Genomic DNA, 25,406 nt, shown 5'->3' on the forward strand with positions numbered 1-25,406 from the left:
GCGGTAGAAGAGATTATGATGATGATGAATATATTTGTTCATTTAATTAGCTGAGAGTACAATAGCTAGCCCTCCATTTATATCATCATGGTTGAATAGATCTGAACAGAAGTGGTTTGCAGATCAAGCAAAATACTTTATTTTCAAAGAGTAACATAATTAATTATAACTAATACAAACCATGTATAATTTCTTGGATAAGGCTTTTTAAAAAAAAGTAAAGTAATGCCAATTTTTTCAAGAGGGCTTTACGCCAACTACTATAGTAGGAGTTTGCGGATAGCAAAAGAACTTTACTACAAATCTATTTTATTAACCATTAAATAAAATCCAAGGCTTAGACCGGGAATCGAACCCAGTACCCCAATACGCCGCGCCATAACCTTCGGTTATCGTAAAGCCTGATAAGGGACAATTGATGCTTGTTTAGTTATACTTGTTACCCAATTTTCTTAAATCTTTTATACATTTATTAAGATCTAAGCCATCAAAAGTGAAATAAAATTTCACGGTCTTACTTAAAAAGCTCCCGTCAGAACGAAGAAGGGGTTTTTAGAAAATGATCTGCATTCTTTGTGTACAAAATAAGGCTTCTTTCTAGTCTCATTCAATATAATGTGCGATCTTTTATCAAATATATTACAAAGGAGAGATAATGAGGTAAAATTCCACTGCCAGATGTTCCACTTTTCCGAGTTTTGTAATATTTTATTTGAATTATTTGTGTAGAGATCTTCGTATTAAAACTGTCCGGTAGGACAGTTGTATAAGGGTTGACCATCAAAAACTGCACGAAAAAGCGTAACGTTGAAAAACACCCAACTTTGACAATTTTTTTCTCTTTTTCTATAAAAGATAAAATTCCCAAATTTTCTTTAAATCTTACTCCAAACCCTCCTTCATAACTGTAATTTTTTTGCAACCACCCAGATCTAATAGGTTTCGAGAAAAAAGTTGCCGAAAATGAGCAAAAACCGCTTTTTCAAAAAATGTTCTTGTTCTTGTTCTTCTTCTTGTTGTTCTTGTTGTTACCTTTTTTGTAAACAACGTAGCGCCTAAACGCGTGAACCGATTTTCATGAATGAGGTGTCATTCGATTCAGTATTTTATGTAGATGTGCCTTTTGGGGGTCTCGGCCCTGTGCATCGAATGGGAGAGGAGTTAGCCCCCTTTATGTAAGGCCCCCTCCAAAATTATTATTACTAATTACTCTGTAAATCTTGGCCCGATTTTGATAAAATTTGGTAGGATGATAGGGTTAGGGCTCCCCTACCTAACAATAAAGCGACGATCTGCTCTTACACTTGTTAAGGGGAAGTATAGCAATCGTTTCAAATTATCGACACGTGAACCGATTTTCATGAATGAAGTGTCATTCGAATCGAAATTTTGTACAGATTTGCACTTTAAAAGTCTCGACGCTATGCCTCATAAGGAGGGGAGTTCGCCCCACCCAAATAAGGCCCTTTCTAAAACTATTATTACCAATATTTCTACAAAGCTTAGTCCGATTTTGATAAAATTTAGCACGAAGAAGTGATTAAAGCTCCTCTACGTGGCTGTGAAGTGCCATCATGCTCTTACACCTACTAAGAGGAAGTACTGCAATCGTTAAAATTATCAATGAGTGAACCGATTTACATCAATGAATTGTCGTTCGATTCAAAATCTTTGCCTTTTAGGGAGAAGTACTGTAATCGCAGTTTATTTTTCTTGCTCCTCTTAAAAGGAAGTACTGAAATCGCAGTTTAATTTTGCTATTTACGTACAAATACCTTCCTATTTTATTCAAAACGCTTTCTCAAAAAAATGGTTATTGAGGATGGTTTGGGGACCGCAACTATAATCATTCTTTAAAAAGATCTCTCCAGTGGTAGTTACGGTTCCGATTTAACACCTTATCAGGTTATAATGATAGAATAGCTTATTCCAAATTTTAAAAAATCTGTAAAGCAGACGTAACTTTGCAAATAGACAAAAAGGAAAATCTATCCAAAAGGTACAAAAATCTCCTTAACAAAAACTTACAGTTTTAAAAGTTAAGTATAAGGGTTGATTAAACGCCAAAAGGTACACAAATCAGCAGTTCCCAACATTTCATTAATACTTCATTGATATAATTTAAGTAATTTTACTGCATTAACTTTTCCTTCACATTTTTTAGAATTTATTAGATGTCACAGACCCTTATGCTGGCCAGTTCATTCATAATATTTTTTTATTATAATTATGATAAAATGAGTGATGAATTATTCTGAGTAGTCACATATACATGCATGTTAAAGTAGAAAAAAACAAAGTTAGAGTCGGCCACTTTTTAAATTTCAATCTCGGAAGATTCAAAACAATATTTCAGTCTTGAATTCGTCTTACCGAAATATTCGTGAGCACAAATAACATACAGTTAATAACAAGTAGATTATTCAACAATATTTACTCATTTCTCAATTGTAATTTAATTTAGTCCCCCTAATTTTACTTATGGTAAAATACTGGAATGATTAGCTGTCCTAAAAATATGCATATCTTTATTTTCTTTATTTTATATTACATATATATAACATTGTGGGAAGAACACCTAGATTGAGAATGTAATTGAAGAAAACTATATTATTTGCGATAAAGCCAGATTATTTATTACTTATTATTACAAACGTTTGACTACAACATAAAATAACAATTACTTTAATCGAAGAATGAACTTAAACCAATGATTTTTATTTAAAAATAAAAATAAATGCATAAAATCATTGATGTAAAAAAAGTTTAAGAATTTTTTAGCCTCTTATTTTTTTTATATTTTTTATAACGTTTTTTTTTTCACCTGTGATTAATAGTTTGATTATTATAGATAAATAGATATTACAGTCAATCTAAGTTAAATGGTGTGCTACTTGAGTAAATATTTTGTAGACGAAAATGGCCAGCATAAGGGTCTGTGACATCTAATAAATTCTAAAAAATGTGAAGGAAAAGTTAATGCAGTAAAATTACTTAAATTATATCAATGAAGTATTAATGAAATGTTGGGAACTGCTGATTTGTGTACCTTTTGGCGTTTAATCAACCCTTATACTTATTAAATGCTGAATGCCATTTCGATATAGACGAATATCCCTTTAAAGCATGTAATATCGTATTTGCCACCAAATTTCTCACTTCTTTTTACAATCTGTATGCTCAGTACATACATCAGCAGTACTTGAATGATTTAGGAATGTGTATGCTCGAAGACATCATCAGCAAAGTTTGTTTCTAGTTTGAACTCACAAGAGTTCAAATAACGAAGTGGAAGATTGGCGTGGTTCATTACCACTCGCTTTCTGAACTTCTCAGAGAGACTAGACTGGCTGTCTTTGTTCTTACATCTTTTTCTACGCATGCAAGAGCCTTATTTCAATTCAGAAATCTAGCTATAATTATCTACACCCAGCTGAACCGCCTAATTAACGTAACAACAAACATTTTTTGAATTGCTTTCGCTAAGGCAACTTTCAAGATGTTGCACAATAACAGTTTTGAGTCTAGTTAATTAATATCTTACAAATTTTTTCTTATTTATTTTAACTTGAAATGCAAATTGCTATGCAAGAACCGCAGGTAACTTTCAGGGGTATGTTTTCGCTTTACATGACGCGCTTGTTCTGACTCCGCATTAAATAATGGTTTGGACCGTATAACGCATTGCCAAATGTGTATAGACAAATTGTAGATTCTAGTGTCAATATAGTTTGCTGATGAATGTCACTTAAGGTATTAGAGGTTTCACTTAAAGTTTTAACCACTTATAAATTGTCAATCATTCTAAAAATCTCATTTCCTGCCCTTCTCTCCTGGAAAAGAACAGTTCTAATTGAATCAATTTTTGAACTGATCACTTGTCTATAAAAAAGACAGTGATATGGATAACTCATTTTTAGAAAGGTTTATTTTTGGCAATTTATGGAGATTGGCAATTTACTTCTTATCAAAAGAAGAGAATAATTCTTTTAACATAATAACGGTTTTACTTAGGACAGAATAAGTTGTTGAAAAATAAAAATAGTATGATCTAGATCCAGTGGTGTGCAAGACATAATTTATTTGCTTAATAAATTGGAAGCAAGATTGAATTTTTGGGTAATATTAAGTATGTTAGCTATTGTACAATTAATCCCATGGAGTTAAGGATTCCTTGAATTAAGAAATTTCTAGACAAAAAACCGTGAGATACTAGAATTTCAGTGACAGATTAACTTGAAATGCAAATTGCTATGCAAGAACCACAGGTAATTTTTAGGGGAATGATTTCCTCTGTACATGACATAATATAACTGTAATGTAAAAAAAAAAAAATCTAAAATTATAATAAAATGCTGCGACGGAAATGATTACAGTTACGGTTGATCTCGTACGGACTTACAAAAGGAAAATTTGAGGAGTCATTTATACTTCAAAATTTTCTCGATAAATTTTTCCTTATTTAATTACAAGACATTTATTTCTCATATTAATGACAGAAGGCTCTTAATGAGCTTTCAACTTGGATTAATTGAATAATTATTCACTTTCTCTTTCCTAGATATTTTGATAGTGTAATAATGTGAATCCTCCACCTGCATATTCCATATTTATCTTTTCAATTAGGATAAAAATTCAAAATTAGTTTGTTAACAAGGTAAGAGGTTAGCTCAATGGTAAACCTGAGCTGGCTTTCCAGAGATCGTGGTTTAGAAATAGGCAGACGTTTTTTAGCTCATTATCCAACGAAGGAAATTATCTAAATGGAGAGAACATTTATACAAGCTGGCATCAACATTGAGAATGCTTCTGGCTTCAATGACCAGACTTGTTGATACACCTTAATAAAAAAGAAAATATATCTACAGTACCTGTGGATCTCCAAAGTCTGATTTTGGTGCTGAGGGTTTCCTTTTTTGTTGTAAACTAAATTTGTACTGCAACGAAGATCTTCTGGAAGTAAGACCACCTTGAATTGGACCACCACCCACAAAGTCATCCTCAAGGTCTGGTGTAAACGCTGGACTTAAAAATATATGAGTTCTCAAACCATAATGGTCATCTAATGCGGTATTCATCCGATTTCGACCACCAGCCGCTTTACTTTTCCTCGGTCCACGCCCTCCAGCCTTACCGAACCGATCTTTTGAACCACCACCCCCTCCACCTTCCCCGCCAAAATTTTTCCTGAACAGAATATTCATACCTGTACACCGACCGTATACTACTGATCGCCTGAGATACACTCATCTCGCGCCAAATATTGCTCTCCCTCCTCTTTATAGTGTTGCCAAGTTTGTATGGAGGGTGACAGAGTTGTTATTTTTTTCAGTTGAGGATGCCACTGTAAATGGGGGGTGTGTCTACAATTAAAATAAATAAATAGAACTGCGGTTGTTCCTTTGCTAATTGAACTGACTTATGGCTAACTCAATGTTTATTTTGAAATGACATGATTTTGGCATGATACCATAAATTCAAATAGCCGTGTTATTTGTTTTTTAAAAGATCATTGTCTCATACGCTTTGTTTTTTCAAATTGCCACTAATATCCTAGAATTTGGAGTTACTTTTTTGAAAATTGGTAAAAATATCAATTTAAAGTTTTTTCTCCTTAAATCCATTTTTTCCTTTTCTTCCAGTAATAATAGGAAGTATTGCGATCGTATCCAATTTTCTGAATTGTGTTTATAACACAATTAATAAAGATTGCAGGATAATGGAGGGCTCAGGAATCAGTTGAAGTGGTTAAGGGTGGCTAATCAATATTTGCAAATATTAAATATTACATCACATTGCACTTATTGCGATGACAGTTGATTTGACATAGATTATGCACTTAAGTCTATGATCTTATCAGCTGAAGTTGATGTTGTTTCATCTGAATTTTAGTAAAGGTTTGGGAGATTATTGGCTCTTAGGGAAAGTTTATCACTAAAGAGGACAAGTTCTCTGAGTACCTAACACAAAATAATTTTGCTGGGGCAAATTTTCTTTTGGGTACCTCAAGTGTATAATGTTTAAAGAAATCGTTGGAGTTATTTTAAAGTTAATCCAGAACTACTGGAAAATTTCTTCAATAATGCCATTTCATGTATTTTGGCCACTTACATGTGTGGAAGGAACGATTTTATAACGGAATTTAAGATTTATATTTAATTATACTCTTTCCCAACAAAAACATAACCGTGAAAGTATTAAGCCTGTAACTTCACTCCGTCTAGTTGGTGTAATTTTTGTGGTAAGTAGTTTAGTTTGGTAAGTATTTTCTTGTGAGTATATTCACATGTATGAATTCAAATGCATATTACACGAATCCAACACTGTTCACTTCCTTCAATGTAAACAGAGAATTTAGTTTTGTGCCAGTTGTGTGTAAACGTATTTTTCATTTTCTAAGTTCTCTATTTTATTTTTCATTATTAATTTGTCTAGGGCTCTAGGGGGCATGGAACTGCCTCGACCAACCTCCCCCCTGTTGACGCCCAAGGTGTACTATATATCTGTTATTTTATTTTGTTTGTAACTTTATAAGGCAAAGCCAGCTACAAGACAAATAAAGTTGTTTTTCTCGTTTCTTCTAAATTACTTACTACAATATTATTAACATTATTAAAAGCTATCATATTATTAAAAACATCATCTCAAGGTATTGAGAATTCTTGTTCAAATTGGACAGCCAAGTCTCTACTTTTATTTTTCTCTTTATTAAACCCACTAACTACCTCTTAATTAAAGATTATTTCTCGTGCAAACGTTTAAAAAAAAATATTGTTTGTTTTGATTGATTTCTTTCTGCGATAACACAATGACCGATTATTATCTGGCAGTTGTTGAAGTTTCTCAGTATCTTTAAAATTTAAGATCGAGGTAAACAAATAAATTAATTAAAAAATATAATCAAAATAAATCCATCTAGTTGTTGCCAATTCTTCTCAAACTTCAGTTCTATTATAAAACTCTGTTTAATAGAACTTGAGAGCTCAACTCAGAGCAGCAGTCCAACCTGTATGACCATGTATTTTGATTCCCAATTGGATAATCCATTTTCCACTAGCCTGGGATTTATTTTAAACAGATTGCATTCTCTCCCTCAAGATCCGCCACTTTCTCTGTTCCTCACCATGTTGAAGTGAAAGTAAGATTTTCTTTTCATAAATTAAAAACAAAAAAAAGAGTAATTTACGTAGAAACCAACTATAATTTGTTTTTTGACTGAGCAAATCAACACGTTGTTCTGTTGTTAAATTCAAGGAGACAACCAAAAACCATCTGAGATCTTTTCCAAAGTGCTTCCCTTTGAAATCATCCATTTATTTCAAATTTTAATAGAAGTATGACTTGATATATGTGTTACATTATTCTTAATTGCTCAGAAAAAATTTATTTATACCCATCCAAATCAAATCGGTGACTATTAAAGGAAGCACCCTTCTAGGAACAACTTGAAATTTAGTATGGCCTTCGAAAATTAGTACTTAGTATTTTTTCAATCAATGTAAACTGATTTCTTGACCTGACTTGTGGTCTGCTTTTTCTTTTCTTTTTGTGAAAAATCTGTGTAACGCTTTAAATCATTTTTAAAAAAAGTTTCTTTATCCTCGTAACGAAAAGACAACTTTTCTAAGTATTCCTTTTCACTTATTTGATAAAATCCTGATGAAAGTACTTACACACCTAACAGCAGTTAGATTTCATATCTTAAAAAGATCAAGGCCAAGTTCTGATAGTATTTTTGTTTTGCATATTTGCTTGTATTTTCCTGTTACAACTCTAATTTCTGGTATGGTGGAATAAACTGAAGAGAACAAAAATAAATTGTATTCGATCATTGAAGTTGAAGGAGATTTTTTAAATTTCGTGCATTCAAGAACGTTTTTCGTAGCAGCTGATCATGGAGAAGCGGATTACGTCTTGATCTTCGTCTCCGGTTCATAATTTGATAAATTCAAAGAATAAATGCACTTATTCTCATTTAACCCTCAGATGTAACTACACTAGTTGAAAGAAACATCAAGCTGATACAAATCAGTCACTGTATCCTGGAAGTGGATAGATAGTATGTACAACGTAAGCAAAAAAAAAATTGACTAAATCAATTGGGGAATGGCAATGATAAGTTCGACCAGAGTACATCGTTGATTTTCGCTGTAACATTCTTTTCTTCGATTCTAATAGTTTGCGGCTTTTCTTTGGTTTTCGAGTTTGATTATTTTAGAAAGAAAGTATTGAAGTAAAGAAGACGAATAAAGTCCATAATCAGATTTCGGTCTACTAAATTAAGAAACAAACGTCTGATTGATAACCATCTGAAAGCTTGACAAACGACATGATGGTAATAGATGTAGCGAGAATGCCTATGCAAAATAGATCCGTTTTCTAGGATAATGATTGGTTATTTGCACGCGAACATTACAAATCTGTTTTCTCTCTAATTGAATCAACAAGTTATAAAGATGTAAATTTGTGTTTATTTTGATTTAATAAATCAACATTTTTCCACCTGTTTCTCTTTGTATTGAAACATAATTTAATTAAGAAATGTGCGTTTATAAATACAAAATGTGAATGATTATACTCTCACTTATCTGATTTCCAACAGATAACAGTACTAATTGAATGAAATCTTATGGAGATGGTACCAATTACAAACTGAATCCTAGAGTTAGATAGCATAAAGACTAAAAAAAAGTAAGAAATTAAACAGATGGTAATAAAATGGTAAAGTAATACATTTTTTTCAGGCGGGTTCTAAGTCTAACTACCAAATTAGGTGTGGACCTTGCGACTAGCAAATGTACTTTATTATAAATTTTTCTTACTAACCATTAAATAAAATCTAAGGCCTAAACTGGGAATCGAGCCCAATACTATAGTATAATACGAGTATTTCCTAGCTTTACGATCCTCGCCTCTAACAGCTCGATTACCATGGCGTCTCATTGTATAGGCCTTGGTTTTTCAGGTATAAGAACAACAATAGGAAGTTTATTAGCACACTCATTAAAATGCGGTTTAATCACAATTATTCGCCGCAACATCTAGCCAGAATTGGTGTGGAAACAACTCACAAATGTTCGAGTATTTCTGGAATAATCGCAGATGACAACCATCTAATCCTGGAATGTGCCAACAACACTAAAAGAAGAGAACGATTGTGGAGGGCTGTGATAGCGACTGGGTGTCCGTTACCTGCCAATTTAAATACTATTCTTGATGGCAGAACTCTTTGAGTTCATAAAAAACAACAAGATAACTGTAAATATTCAAAATACAAAAGAAGCTTCGAAAGAAGAATTTAAATGGCTGATTTGCTAAGCTCAAGAGGCCAATAGCAAGGAAAAAAAAGTTCTGGAATATATTAAATAAACAAAGATCACCTGGTTCTAATCCAATGATGAAAATAAAAACTTTCTCTCTCTCAAAAAAAGTAGATATGTATCGTTAATAAATGGTAACGAATTTGTCATTTCCCCTCAGAAACAGGAAATGGGAAAATGCTCAGGAAGTACGGACCATTACTCGAAATCAATATAAAAAGTCTTGCAAAGCTTTAAAGTTATAATAAAATGTCTTAGTATTTATTAAAGAATTGATTTTTTTTTTAAATATATAATTTTGGAACAGTATAGCCATAACTTCCTGTTACTCTTACCAGATCTTCACTGATTCTGAGGGGCGAGTAAATTCCATTTCCTGAATATATCAGCCGTATGGACTTTTGCCAGCTGACGGTGTCAGTATTTCTATATTAACCGGGGCTGGATATTATTAGAGCATAACTGTAACTAACGCCAAGTAATAACCACAGAATACTCACTATTCTCGCTGCTAGCACGATGGGGATAAATAGAACGTAGATATAAATACATTCAAGGAGGACTAATACATCCCTCATGTACGTACACAACTTGAGATATTTATACACAACTACCCTTAAACAGTGGTCTATTTGGGTGTATCAGCTGTTCACAGATGTCTACACACTGTGTTTTATTGGCATCTATTCACAAACATCACATTAAAAGTGAATGTACAAAAGCGCAGTAAACAAACAATTTAACTATCATTAAAGTCCAACATCACTCAGCAGACAGCCTGTGACGTAAACTTTCCGATTCATAGTTGGCTACATAAGTAAAAAAAAGAGGAGGTTTTGAGCTTTCTGCTTTTGAATTGAAATAACTCGCTAAAGTGCGATCATAATGTACATACTTAATTTTAAGAGATACCTACAAGGTCAAATTAACGGTACGGTATTTTAGAATAAAGTCCTTTGGTATTTTGAAATTCAAAGAATTGCGAAGACGAGATTGTCATTTGATAAGATAGGTCCCTCGTTTTTGTATTAGTTTCCATGCGAAGTCATAATTCGGGGGTTTTCTATATTGCAATTCTCGGTTAGTACCTACGCCCGTTGCCCAATCAGCCAACGGTTACTGGGATGCCAGAGAAAACGTTTCCACAAGAAAAATATTAGTGCCTTAAGTCTCTTTAATGATGTAATGGAAAGCGTGAACAGCCAAAAGTGCGGGCAAAGAATCAATGCATAAAATAAATTTAAAAGGTCTCAAGATATTCCGTTAATCTTCAAAGACCGTTTCAATGCAAAATTTTCAGTAAACTTTGAACATAAAACTTAGGATCACATTTATTTAGGAGGAAGGAGGGGTTCTTAGAATCTTTAATATTACGTTTTCCACTAATGTGCCATTTTAGTAAATTGTTTTATTCACAAATTAATATTTTTTATTCTCTTTTAGTACCAAAGTTTTTAAAGTATTGTTATCAGTTATTGAAAAACTTTTTATATTGAAATGTAACTAACTGGAAAACTTATCAGAATGGTAGTTTAAAGTTTTAAAGAAGTCTGGATAAAGACAGTGTGCTTTTTGAATTTTAAAATATTTGTCTTGTCTGCAAGCACCGGTTGTAACATTAATTTCTATGATCTTAACTAACAAGGATATAGTTATCACAACTCTCCCACTATCATAAGGAAAGGCTTAAAAACAGATGCCAAGGCACAAATTGAGGCGTGCCATGACCCTTAGTTAAATCAACTTTGCACTGAACTCCCACCAGGATATCCCAGCCCACCTTTTTTTTCAATTTTCGTAAGAGCACTTTTCGTAAAGGCTCTTAGGGATCCATGGACATAGTTGTTCACAGAGAAGTTCCTGCCGTAGTGCAGTTTTAGTAGATTTTGTTGCGGATTTAAGGAACAAGTTTTCAAATTTAATAGCAGAAGTGATGCAGATAACTTTCATAGACTAATTTATTTGTTTCTACAACAATTTAGCATCAAAAGATTGGAGTGTTTCAATTAAAATTTCTGGATATCGATTTAGTTAATTAAGTTTGTAATTAATTGGAGAATTGTGATATGAAATTGCGCATTTACTGACAGTAAAGATGTAATAGAATTTGTTTAGCTTAATAGTAAGGGTTAAGAGTCGTGACAGGTACGTTAGTACCAGATGATGACTTACTCTCTGCCACCATGCGTGTTGGTGAGACCATATTCACCTGGTGTTTTTTTTCACAAATCATTCTAATAGACATGTCTAGAGAGAAAAAAACACTTTATTTATAATGAAAAACAAAACGATTTTTGTACTGAAAACTTTCTGGAATGTTAAGTATATTCATACTTTATAGGAAATCAATCTTATGATCAACAGTTATGCAAGATATTTATAATTAGATAAATTCAAACTGCGGTTAAGATTATTTACTACTTCCAATCGATCGTATTTTCAACTTTGAGGCAGAGAACTTGACGAAAATGTCTTTACTATTTATAATTAGTCTTACTGATAACCGGATAAAAATTGATGAGTAGTGGATTGGATCCATGCAAGCATTTGATAAATTAAATTATCATTGTAACATTTGACAATAAGCTATACATTTAAATAATAAGGGAAAAATATTTTAGTAAATTTATTGTGATTGCTTATGAAAGTAGACCATTTGGGATAGTCTGAATATTAGGTTCTACTATTTTTTTGTGTCAACTAGATAATTAAATGATAAAATACGGTATAAAATCCATGGCACATAGTGAAAGAAGTGGGGTAGAGGATAAATGCCAAGGCTATGGTAAGCCTTTCAGCAGTGAATATAATTTAGAAGGCTAAAGCCAGAATTGGCAACTGCCTGATTGTGAGCGCGTTTGACATGCACATTCTCTGCCCGCAAGATTCTATAGTGACAAAATAGTAAACGGATATTATAATGTTGGTGTTTAAATTCACAATAATTATTTAATAATGCTATTGATAAAAGAGCAAAAGGAATATGGACAAAATATGAATAATAAGAGTTCTCAAAAAGACATTTCATTAAACTTTTAGCTGAGAAGAAGAGAAGAACTCAAAAAAAAAACATCATATGATGGAACAAAATATATAAGGAAGTTATAAATTTTATTTTTATGAGGATAAATGCCTTCAGTTTTGGAACCATATAGGATAATTTTATTACATTTTTTATATACATATTTCAATTTACAAGACAAGAAATTACACATAATAACGCAACAGTCATAGACCATCTGAGGGGATTGCCTGTCACAACAAGAAAAATTAATTCAAAGAAAGCTATGAAAATAATATCTTAATAAAATAAAATATAAAGAAATAAATTACTGTCAGTCTAAAGAGAATCAAATGAAAAAGAAGAGGCAGTTATGTGTTCTGCACTCATTAATTAATAATTAAATTCAAAATGATCCTTTAATTAGGGATGAATTATGAAAATGGCCTTTAAATTCTCTAAATATGATTCCGACTAATTTTATGTAAACTAAGAATTCTAAAACAGAAATCCCGTCTCTTTATAACAATTTGCCTCTTAGTTTGATAATAATAATAATAATAATAATAAAAAATCATTTAGAATTAGGCATTTCGTGATAAAGGAAATATTCTTCGCTTTCTCCAAAGTATCAGATATGACGAGCTTTATTTCTTTAAAATGTTAATATTTGTTTAAATGGAGTTTTCTACTGAGTTTTAGTTATAGTAACTTTGCTAGCCGACGCAATAAGTTTTCTTATTTAACTTTTTGCGCAGAGAATGTTTAGTTGCATGTTCTTAGGTACTGAGTCTAAATCTAAGGACCTACAGCCATCTAAAGTAAACTACCCTCTAGGGAATAATTATGATAGAATTATGCCAGAAATCAATTTGCTAATTTTGAAATACCCCACAAGAAAATTCGCACTAAATAATTATTACAAATTAAGGAATTGAAAATATTTTGCTTTCTTAAATTCAAATAAACTCCGCTTTTTATAAAAACAAATTCTGAACACAGTATTCAATTGCTGGATCATTTTGTTTAGAAAAGAAGACTCCATGATTATCTGAGTTGTAGATCCAGTCAATCTGCTGACAAGTGTGAAATCTTCAATCCGAAAGCGTATTAATATCGTAAAAAATGTTGTGTCCTCCAGATAGAAAGCTTATGTGATGGTATTGTGTATCGGTATATGGTATATTTAAGGTTTAAAACAAAACCAATTTTTATGTATCTCAAACAATTCAATTTGTTAATTCGAATCCGCTCTTCCACAAAATATTATGGGCAGGACTATCTCGTGCATCACAAAGAATGTGATAAATGGACTATGAAGCACGAAAAAGGTTTTCGTGCCAAATCCGTGAATGTGAACAATAGTGCCTACGATAATGGAAGAGATGACATTAAACGGTCTACCTTCTTTGTTCCTCAATTGACGTCAGATATGCAATGTCTACAACAGGGTATTGTAAGACAGCTGTCTAGATTTTATGAAAACTATAGATTCACAATTTTATGTACGGTTATTAAATACTTTATTTATATTTTTGATGACAGCTCATTAGTAATAATTTTTGTCTACCTTGAAAACCTCTTTCTAGTAAAAATAGATAGTTTTTTCTTTTATAATTAATTTAATGGAAGAGCTTGAACCTTGTTTTGATATTTGTCAAAAAAAAAAAAAAATAATGGAGATCTCTTAACTTAAAAACCCATGGGTTGTAAATAGGTGGGCACGCCCTTTTATTCTACGATTATGCGAAATGTTGTTTAAACAATATACCTTATTTACATAAAGTTATATGTCTATAATTAATGTAATAAATATATGAATGCTGCTGTTAGTTAAGAATATAAGTCCCGGAGGAGATCGCTAGAGTAATTGTAATTACGGACATGGATGCTTGCTATAATTTAGGATTGTAATCAAGCGAGTCTTGTTTCAAATTATGAAATAAAAATAGAAGAGGGTTGAGGAGTTATTGCTACTTGGATTTAGCAGTTTTTATTATGTATGAAATAAAGGAGATATTTATGAAGCTCAATACACAGAATACATGAATTAAAGATTGTACATACAGGGTAGCTTGAATTTTGAGTTACTATTGTAAAATAAAAGGAAAAGAAGAAATGCCGTCTAGTTTGACTAGAAATTTTGATATTTCTCTTTCAGTGAATTATTAAATAAGCCAGAAGTGGAATGTACACCCAGGGTAGCCTGCATTTTGAGTTACGATTGCTAAATAAGAAGAAAAATGAGGAATTGTCCTCTAGTTTGACTGGAAAGACAAAGATTCCTGCTTTACAGGATGATGAAATAAGTCAGAGATGGATTGTACACAAAGAGTAGTCTGAATTTTGAGTTTCGATTGCAAAATTAATGGCAAAGTAAGAAATTTTTGTCCAGTTTGACTGGAAATATTAAGATTTCGGCTAGAGTATGTTAATAAATAAGCCAGAAGTGGATAGTACACATAGAGTAACCTGAATTTAAGTAATTCTCGTCTAGTTTGACTGGGAAGATTGAGATTTCGGCTTCACAACAAAGCCAGAGGTAGAATGTATACACAGAATTATCTGAATTTTGAGATATGTTCACCAAAATAATGGAAAAATAATAAACTCCCGCCAAAGTTTGGCGAGAAATATCAGAATTTCTGCTTCAGTGTAATAATAAAGCTAAAGGTGGAACGTATACAAAGAGTAACCCAGAATTTGAAGTAACGTCTGAAAGTTGGATGGAAAAATAAGATAAAAACAGAAGTAAGATTGCGAAAGAATGAAGAAAGAAATTTTTTCATTAATTCTGCAATCTTAATTTCGGATTCAGAGTACCTTGTTTGATCAAAGCACATGTGGCGTAGTTATGAACTGTATAAGGCAAAATCCTTAATCTTTCTCTCTCTCTTTGTAATGTTAAGAATTCAATGAATTCTTTACCGAATTGTAGAGAAAAGTTAGCTCTATAACTGGTACAAATAACAATGTTTTAATGATAATAATTATTGAGATATAGAAAGGATCAATTTTAGAGGTTTGCAAATACGTTCAAATTTCAAACTTTTATATCTCTCTTCGTACTGTTGAGAATTCAATGAATTCTTTCCCAAATTGTAGAAAAAAGTTAGCTCTATAACTGTTTTACCAATGTTTCAATGTTTTAGTGATAAAGTTATGGCGATGTAGAAGGTTATATTTTGGAGGATTTGCAACTACGCTTAAAAATCTGTAAAGTAGATATGTAACTTTGCGGAATAGACAAAAATGATAATCTATCTAAAAGGTACAGAAATCTCTTTCGCAAGAACAGGTTAAGAAGCTTAGTATAAGGTTGATTAGAAGCTCATAGTTACAGAAATCAGCAAGTACCCAACTTTTCATTAATATTTTATTGATATATTTAAATTTTACTAATTTCATTTTTCATTCGACTTTTCATTAATATTTTTATGTGTTGCAAACCCTTCTGCTGGCTATTTTCATGTGCAAAGTATTTGTTCAATTTAACTTAGATTGGCTGTAATATCTATCAATCTATAATAATCAAACTATTAATCACAGGTTAAAAAAGAAAATGCCAGCATTAGGGTCTGTGACATCTAAAAAATTTGCAAAAATATTAACGAAAAGTTAAAGTACTGAAATTATTCAAATATATCAATGAATTATTATTGAAATGTCGAGTACTCGCCGATTTATGTCCAGTTTAGCTTTTAATCAACCTTTATACTTAACTTTTTAAACTGTAAGTTTTTGTTAAATAGATATACACAGGGTGGGCCGAATTTGAAGTTAAAATTGCAAAATTAATGGACAAATAATGAATTTTGGTCTAGTTTTACTGCAAAGTTTGAGATTTCTGTTTTATACATTTAATTACTATGCTAGAGTTGGAATTTATGCCCTGGAAGGCCTGAATTTTTAGGTAAGTTCGCCAAATTATTGGAAAAATAAGGACTTATCATCTAGTTTAACTGGAAAGATCGAGATTTCGGCATCACTGAAAAAATAATTAAACCCTAGACGGAATGTACACAAAGGGTAGCCTAAATTTGGAATTACCATTGCATAATTAAAAGTAAAATCAGTAATTCTCCTCTATTTTTGTCAAAAGAATGAGATTTCTGCTTCAGTAAATTAATAATTAAGCCAAAGCTGGAATGTACATACTGGGTAGCCTGAATTTAGAGTTACGATTAGTAAATTAATGGAAAACCAAAGAATTCTCTTCTAGTTTGACGGGAAATATTGAGTTTTCTTCCTTTATTGTTTCGCAATCTTTGTCTCTCTAATGTTTAAAACTAGAAGAGAATTCGTTATTTTTCCATTCATTTTTCGGGCCTAATTTTAAAATTCAGCTTCCCCGAGTTTACACCTCTGGATTAGTTATTAATTTACTGAAGCCGAAATCAATTACTTTTGTTACAAAACTAGAGAATAATTACTTATCTTTCCGATTATTTTGTGATGTTAATTCGAAATTCAGGGGTGAATTGGATTGTTTAAACAGGGTACTCCAATTTAAAGTTACGATTGGAAAATAAAAGGAAAAATAAGGAATTCCCGTCTAGTTAGTTGGAAAGTTAGAGATTTCTGCTTCAGTTAAATATTGAGTAAGCTACAGTTGGATTGTAGACACTGGGTGGCGTGAATTTTGAGTAACGATTGCTAAATAAAAGGAAAAATGAGGAGTCACCATTTCAAAATTAATAGGAATATAAGTAATTCTTTTCTAATTTGACTGGAAATATAGAGATTTTTGCTTCATTGTATTAATAACTGAACCAGAGGTGGAATGTACATGCGGTCTGAATTTTTAGTTACGATTGGAAAAATCAATGGAAAAATAAGAAATTCTCTTCTAGTTTGACGGGAATTATTAGGAGTTCTGCTTCAGTGTAATAATAATTGAGCTAGAAGTGGAATGTATACACAGTATAGCTAACATCAGTACCCGGCTTACCCGCTTCTTGGGCAGTACCAGTGCCCACTTCGCTTCTTGGGGCCCCCGGAACTTGCCCTTTCCCCGAATGGAAGACCCAGATAAGGCGATTAAAGCGATCCCCCCCCCCTGGATTCACTATACTAATGTTTCTTCATAGAAATTTAGAACTTATTAGCAATTGAATCCTAGTTTCCTGTCCATTAAACAACCCGGTTTGAAGACAGGAAGAACACTTTGTTATAAGTAAAGAATGAGTAACTACTGCTGGCAGGCGAAAACAGAATGGCTGATAATAGTAATTTGTGCAAAACAATGCAAATTAGGGACAGCGAGCTCACTCACTAAATGCGAGGATAAGATTATGTTCAAGTTTACAAAGCTATACATTATATTATTCGTAATTTTATGACGTACAAATATAATGGCTGCGCCGTAAATTTGTTCTTTAGAGGCGGCAAGTGTTTTTGGAGATACATAGGGCAATAGATCCAGCAGTTAAGTACTTAGTTTCCAACACAATGCACATATCTCTAGCTCCATAAAAACTGTATCTTCATAACTCACTATTCTTTTAACATAATAACAACCCCAACCCCTTCACTATTCACTTTTTTCTTTTTTTTTACCACAACTTGGCATTAGACCAGCGATTCTTTTTCTAACTTTTCTTTATTTCAAAAATTTGGGAAGAATTTATCTCTTGAATTTATAGCGAATTCCACTTTCTTTCATTAAAGTCATTATTTAGGTTACTAAATCGAAATTGCATTAATATCGGCTTCTTTTAAACATAATTTTATAGTTGTCTCCTAATTAAATTTTCTAACAACGTGGAATGTTTTACATTATTATTATAATTGTTAATTCAATGCCTATCAACATTTGAGGATATTGGCGCTCAGAGCTTTTTTTTTGTAGTTCATATAGGGTGTCTGAACAGTGTTTTCTGTTTGTAGGCAACGCTCGCGGACAGTGTGTGTTAGAGGCTCCTAGAATTGAAAAAAAATCTAAGGGCAGGGGCAGCTGGACTTGAACTAGGGGATCACCGCACGGGAGTCAAGGGCACTAATAACTAGGTTATTCTATTGTCATTTCTTAAATTTGTATCTTTAAAGTCAGCTCAAAAATGTTAGCTCTGATTTCAACAAGCTCTCTCGTTCAAAATATAAAAATATTGATTTATTTATACCAATAATTTATTTTCTAAAATTACTTTATTGCCATTTCCAACTACTGTTGAAATAAGTAATCAGATGGCTGTTATGTAACATATGGCGGGTATACCACCCATTTTGTAGATCTCTCCATGGAATCCGGTCAATTACTGACTTTTCATCACCGAGTAAACAATGGTCAGCACCGCTTCAGTCGACTCTTGGGATACTCTGGTAGAAAGGTACTCATTGAGAAGGTTGGGAAACGAAGAGGTGAAAGTTAAATTTCTTGTTTTAACTCGTGATTAATGCTTGGGCGAACGTTACTTTTAGATGAGAGTGAATTGTACTACTGAAAATGGAGCATTTATTATGCGGTGGTAATATTTGACTGACGGTTTCTGGAGCAATAAATGTTGAAATGCTTGTCTGAAGACCACAGTTTGAATCCTTAAGTCTTACAAATGGGTAATAACGCTTTTTAAATTCTTCTCATTTAAAGCAACTGTGTGAGTTCCATGTTCAATGTTTCTTCTTGTTCAGTCCGAGATATCGAACAGTGCAGTGCAAGAAAGTATAGTCCGGTTGTAGTAAACTAGAGAAAAAAATGGCACATCCAAGAGTAAAGTTTATTTTGTTTAATGTTGGGCACGGTAGCTTTCATTTACCACATTCGACATCATTCTTCGAGGTAATTTAAATATAAAGAGCAAGTTGACTGGCCTGGTTCTGACTGAGGAGGGAGAATGGCTATGTCTTTGTCGACTACATTTGTGAAGATGTTGGTGGTGTGCGTGAATTGGAAGATTAGAACATGACTTATGCACAGAATGGGTCCAAGAATGGTGCTCTAAGGAACCCTACCTCCATAGGGTAAAATAAATCGTTTTTTCTTACTTAGTAGTAAAAGAAATGTAAGACATTAGGATTAAAAAGAAGAGAGTGAGTACAAGAAAAAATATTCGGTTTCCACTGGAAGGCTGGATGACAAACTCGAACGATTGCTCGCGCAATCTGCAGGGGTACTCTAAGCAATGACATTGATTTATGGTGGTGTGCATTTACCGAATCCAAACTGATGGTGAGCTAAGATTATAAGAATTAGAGAAGGATAAGGAAACGTAATGTATGAAGAAACTCTTCTAGAACTTTACCCATCAATAACTAAGTCGTAGGAGGGGAAGGGAGGGTTTTAAGCAGTTAAAGGTACTCGAACAAAGTTTCGTTAGTATTCTGATCAACCTGATATCCTGTGCTTAATTAATTGGAATAATCAAGCAAACAATGTTGGTGAATTGAACTGGGCCAGACAGATGCCAAATGGTTTTGTTTCTATCAGAGCCAAGGATGTTTAAGAAAATCTTAGCTACGAATTGGACAAACCTTGGGAATCCTTAAATTGCAAAGATACAAAATTTTCATTCTGTTATGATCTACCCAATGTATTAAATTCTAAATATTTCCTAATTGATAAATTCATTTCTTTCTTAAATTTCGGATAGCACTAAATTAACATTGAATGCCATCCAATAAAAATTAGTTTTTTTCCATCAGTTAACAGTTAACATGGACACATGTATAAATGAGAATTTTCTACTTTGGATTATGACTAAGTTTGTCCGATAAGTAATTTTAATGAAGCTGATGATCTTGCGCATTTTATTTTTCGTTGACCATGTTTCATAAATGTAAGAAAAACATACATTGATCCATTATGCTTATTATCAAATATTATTTCTGATATTTTAATCATACTAAGTGAACATTTGGTTGATTTAGTTTTCTTTGCTAATGATTCAAAGGTTCTCTCTTCATAAGAAAATATTTCGTAGAAGAAATTGCCAAAATAAAAATGTTTTTACTAACCCAATCAACTTAGCACCTTAATTTTTTTTGCTAATTATTGCTATTATTATTAAAATACTCATTAATAAATATTTATTTATTTTGACAATAAAGTAGCCTAAATAATGCAATTTAAATGTATACCTTGTATTCAAACGCGCAATTTCAAAACTTTATCAAAAGAAATGAGACATTTGTTCCTTCATTGAAGTCAATATTAATTAAGAAACGTCCCCCAGTACACCCTCAACATTAATTTTCTCGGAGAAATATTTATAGGCAGTATTACTGAACTAAATGTTTAATTTATGAATGTTTATAAAAAAACAAATCATTAGAAACATTTCTGATTAAAACGCAAAGAACTTAGATATCGTTTTGGTGATGTGGAATTTCATGTCAACGGATTTTGTTTCAGATTTGTTAACAAATTTTATTCAAAAAAAAATACTGGGTAAATAATAAATTCATGTATGTACAACACTTCGGTTTGATGACAGAATTATTGAGTAAAAGTTATTTTTTAATCCAGTTTAAGTGGAAAAATTTGTGGATGGTGAAATGTGTAGAGGCAAAGTAAATAAAAGGCTAGGACACCTCTACAAGCTATAAAAAGAGAAAAGAAGATCCAATTTCAGACCAGATTGGGTTATAAAAATTTTACTAAATAAGGTAGGATGTTTTACGATCAGTCTGCGCCGAGCTGTTCTTGAATTTGGATTTTCTTTTAAATCTTACTATATTTATGATTTACTGGTCAGAGAACAATTTGAAATTAATAAATAGTTGTTTTAAAATCACAAAGTTGTCACTTGTTTTCAATCAATCACCTTCTTCATTCAACTTAAAGACTAAAGATTTTTCCTTGATGAATTTATTAGAATTCTAAGTGAAATTCAACAAGGAATGTTTACAATGACAAAACTTAAAATTACAAAGCAGGTTATCATTTATTAGAAATCTTTTACAATTTAAATTTACTTTTTTTAAACTTTATTTGAAGATTGGAATGATCTAAGAAAAAGCGTTATGATTCCAGGCTACTCTAAGATGTTACGAAAAGAAAGAAGATATTTGCCATATAGATATTCAGTTAATTCTTTATATTTTTGGCTGTAGATCGGTAAGGTATTTTTTAGAAACCCAATATGAGCTTTAAAATCAGAGACATATCAATTACATGTTATAGATCTGATTTTGAAATATATGTCAGGTTTTTAGTTCAATATTATTACTGTAGCATAAAAAAATAAGAAGCTACACTACGTGAGATGAACATTCTACAATATTCTAATTTCTTATGATTGATAACTCAGGATTATTAGGATTTCGCTGATATTTGACATGCAAAAACTGTGCAATTTAATTGTTTAAAGGAAGAATTCTTTATTCGGTTTTAACAATGTCTTACAAAGTAGGCGCTTCTTTATGGCTCACGTTTCTGTAACTGTTTCAGTCAAAAAATTTCTTAGTTCAACAGAATCATAGATTAAATGTTAGTAGTCACATGCGATTGTTCTCCGATTACATTCAGCTAGCATTTAGTGTAAAACTTATTAAGACTAACTATTTTAAACTAATTGTGGTAAATTTAATAAATTTTAATAATTTTGATTGTAATAATGGTTAAAAACCGGTTGATAGTTGACACTAAAAGAATGAGAGAATTCATCTCATAAATTCTCTTTTTATGAGATGAATCCTGTATTTGTGTTTTTCAGTAAATGTAATATATATTTATTTATATATGTATTTAAAATGTAGTAATATTACTATAAATATTATGTAAGCTACATAAACCTAGTATGTATGTTATAAGTAAAAACTTATTCAATATATTTTTATAATCAATGTAAACAATTTTATATCATACATATATCTATTATTTATTTTATATCTGTACATAAATAAGAACATGCATAATATAGTATATTTAAAGTATATTTTATTTTAACATCCACATCTGCTGATAGAGACTAACATGTTGCTGCACGAGTAACGAACACGTTTTACAGACTCAGAGAGATCTCATGGAGACGTCCGTAGCGACAAATATGTCACTTTCCCTTGCGCCGGTAACAGGAAACATTGTAATCGAGTCGAAGTTTAGTTATACGCTGGTTTAAACCGGAAAAACCTTTTTTTGAATTCCAAAAAGTAGTTTTTAGAAAATGTGTACGTCTAGGGAGTGTTCATGTAAACATTCTGGAATTAAAACGATAAATTGCAAGAAGCTCTTACTTTATATTTCTTTTAGGCAACTTAAATGAAACCTGACAAAATAGAGAATGATCCAGACATTTGGTCATTTTCCTTCTGGAGCTCCACAATATAAATTTTCTGCCATCTTAAAATATTCTCTTCTTCTCTTATGAAAGGATCAAGTCAGTCTTCTGTTTTCTTGACCAAGTTACAAAGCGGACAGTTTAAGAAATGTGTAGCTGTAATGAAAGTGCCCCTCAAGAGATCAATGAGGTAGTCATGAGCCCTCAAGATGAATCACATTGAACTCACAAGCTCGACTTTAACAAACTGAACTAAATCACAGAATATTAATCAACCTTTTAGACAGACACTGCAAACTTACTTTGCACAAAAACGAAAACCAAAAAATACAATACTCTATTAGCTCCAGTATGAGCTTGCGGACTTGAACTATAATGGACTGCCAAACGCACAAATCTCCATAGCATCCAAAATCCTTACAATCCATAATCCTAAGTGCCAGTTCAAGTTTATGTAATGCTTTATTCATATCTAGAATCCCTATTATTCAATTTTTTCTTATTATTATAATTTCAAGTGTGGTACTAATAAAATTAGACTGAAACTTGTCATGACAAAAAAGTAAATGCTCTTTAATGTACATATTTTAAATAATCTGTAAATTTAAGTTATTTTTTTTTTTTTAATTTAAATATACTTGTCATTTACATATATTATAAATAATAATGTAAAATTTATTGAGATATATTGATGAGGAGTGAAGCAATTAAGACTAGAGAATGTTCGCAGATAAAGGCCCGTACATCTAGTAAGTGAAGCCGGTTTAGCAGTACCAATTCCATTCATCTTCGCTGTTGTTTCAATGTTAGGAATCTCTAGTTTCATTAAATCGCAATATTAGAAAAAAAAAAAAAACACTACATCAGACTGTGTGCCAGATATACTTACTAGCGACGTTCTTGTTGTAGGGACAAGACTGCGAGACGGTGTCAGCGTGTATTTCATATTGTTGTTGTTGTTGTTATTCCTCTCTTCAGACATGTACTTCATAGTGATAAGAGTGATTTAGAAAACAATGTTTTATATACATATATGTATATATATATATATATATATACAGATACTATGTAAGGAGATGAAGGAGAAAAATGCTATGGGTGTCGCATGGCGGACTGCAGTGAGGTCCGCGGCACACTGCAGCCAGGTGGCTCCTCACACCCCAAAGCGCTCCCACCAAATCTACCCTCAAATCCCTCTCCCCCACCATTCCACTGATTAACTTACCCTATCTCTCTTCGTTCAAACAGAGAAGGGCAGGATGACTGTCATCAGGGATGGTTGGTTTACGTTTGAGGTTTATCCCGATCATTACGTTTTGTCCATAAATCTGTGTGTATATATGTATATATATATACACACACACACAAAACGACGTACATATAAAAATCTATTTGTAAATTTCCTTTTTTGTACTTCTGTTTGTGACCGTAAATTTGGTTAAATTTAAATGATAGTACTAATTTGGACATCTTCCCAATCTAGCAGGTGGTAGCAAATTTGTTTTCAAACAAGAAATGTATTTTAGAAGTTTTATAATATTTTTTAAAATGTGGTCAGAATCAAAGATTTTAAAATATTTCTTTATTCTTTTTACACAATCTATTCCGCTTAATTGTAATTACACTATTAGAAGAGAGATAGAAGAGTGAAATTGATAATTAACTGATAATTGACATATCAGTATCCCAACCAAGCTTGATTAAATGTAACTTCTAAGAACGATAAATGTTACTAAAGCAAGTATTATTGACAGATCGTCCCAAGATGCTTATTTCAACCCTTGGGGCTGCCTCATTTAGATTACTGCTGTTTGGTGTACCATGATCTAATTGCTAAACCAAATAACAAACTTCACAGAACCTTGAATAGCCTGCATTACATTTATATTTATTATCTGGTTTGATGCATATATTACTCTCCATCTTTTACCTTTTCGATGGTTGAATTGCCAAAATAGGTGAAAGGACTTTTTGGGCCCAAAACTGCTGTCTTTTCGTACCTGGCCAATTAAATTGTTTGCAGTTCTAAAGTTGAAACGTGACTGACAAGAACTGACTTGACTGAATTAGTATTCTGTACAACCACCTGTCAAATGGCTTTCATTAATATTTATCTGGATTAAGCAAATTTTATGTATCTTCTCATGAGCAATTTAAGTTTTATTGAATGTTTTGTTACAGTTTATAATTTTGTTTTTAGTAATATGTACAGCATTATTTTCTTTTTTTTTTATAACGAGCCTCTTCCTAGGAGCTTCTTTCACACGACTGGAAATATCAATGTTGTCTCTTTCCATAAACTGACAATGTACCGAAAAGTATCCTGGAGCCATTAGTATCAGATTTTGATGTACCTTAATTATTTTTGAAAAATATGTGAACTATGTAGAATGGAAAAATATTTTTTTTTTGTACAAACAAAATTTAGACAGTGAAATCTTTAACTTCAAATATCTCGAAAATTACTTGATAGATTTTGTTTATATTTCACCTGTATATGAAGACAACTTTTGTCTATAATTGTATAAAATTTCGTAAAAATCTGTCGGGAAGAAAACGAGATATTTAGAGTTAAATTTTGGTTTCGTTTGAAACAGTGAAATCTCGTAAAACTACTCGATAGATTTTCTTTATATTTCACCTTTATATGGAGACAACTTTTGTCTCCTACACTTGTTTGCTACAATCAAATTTATCCTATGATAATTGTCTTCGATCCTCAGTCGAGTAGACTTACAAAAGTCTACTTCACCTAAAACAAAAAATATATCATTCCAAAAGTAACTGAATTTCGTACAAATTTTGGGAATATTAGGAATATGGTTATGGTTGATAAATTAGAAAATGAAAAATAAATATTTCTAATAC

The 25,406-nt window shown here is 31.9% G+C and overlaps 1 protein-coding gene across 3 annotated transcripts in view; it reads right to left on the minus strand.

Annotated features, from left to right (window-relative positions):
- The window catches only part of LOC141458247 (uncharacterized), a 44,407-nt gene that overhangs the window by 11,374 nt on the left and 7,627 nt on the right, over nt 1-25,406 (minus strand). Inside the window, exons 2-3 of one of the 3 annotated variants that reach the window (XR_012460887.1) lie at nt 23,428-25,290; nt 23,085-23,354 (exon numbers count right to left, since the gene is read on the minus strand). Coding sequence is in view for 2 of the 3 variants with exons in the window: in XM_074135996.1 (XP_073992097.1) it covers nt 4,872-5,204 (333 nt within the window). In the remaining variant the exon portion in view is untranslated. Of the gene's footprint in view, nt 1-4,871; nt 5,240-23,084; nt 23,355-23,427; nt 25,291-25,406 lie in introns of those variants that run through there. The other 2 variants (XM_074136071.1, XM_074135996.1) reach the window with 2 other exon arrangements.

This window comes from Rhodnius prolixus, unplaced genomic scaffold (genome assembly GCF_049639745.1).
Source record: "Rhodnius prolixus isolate KJV_2025 unplaced genomic scaffold, Rpr scaffold_1, whole genome shotgun sequence".
Classification (NCBI taxonomy): Eukaryota; Metazoa; Arthropoda; class Insecta; order Hemiptera; family Reduviidae; genus Rhodnius; species Rhodnius prolixus.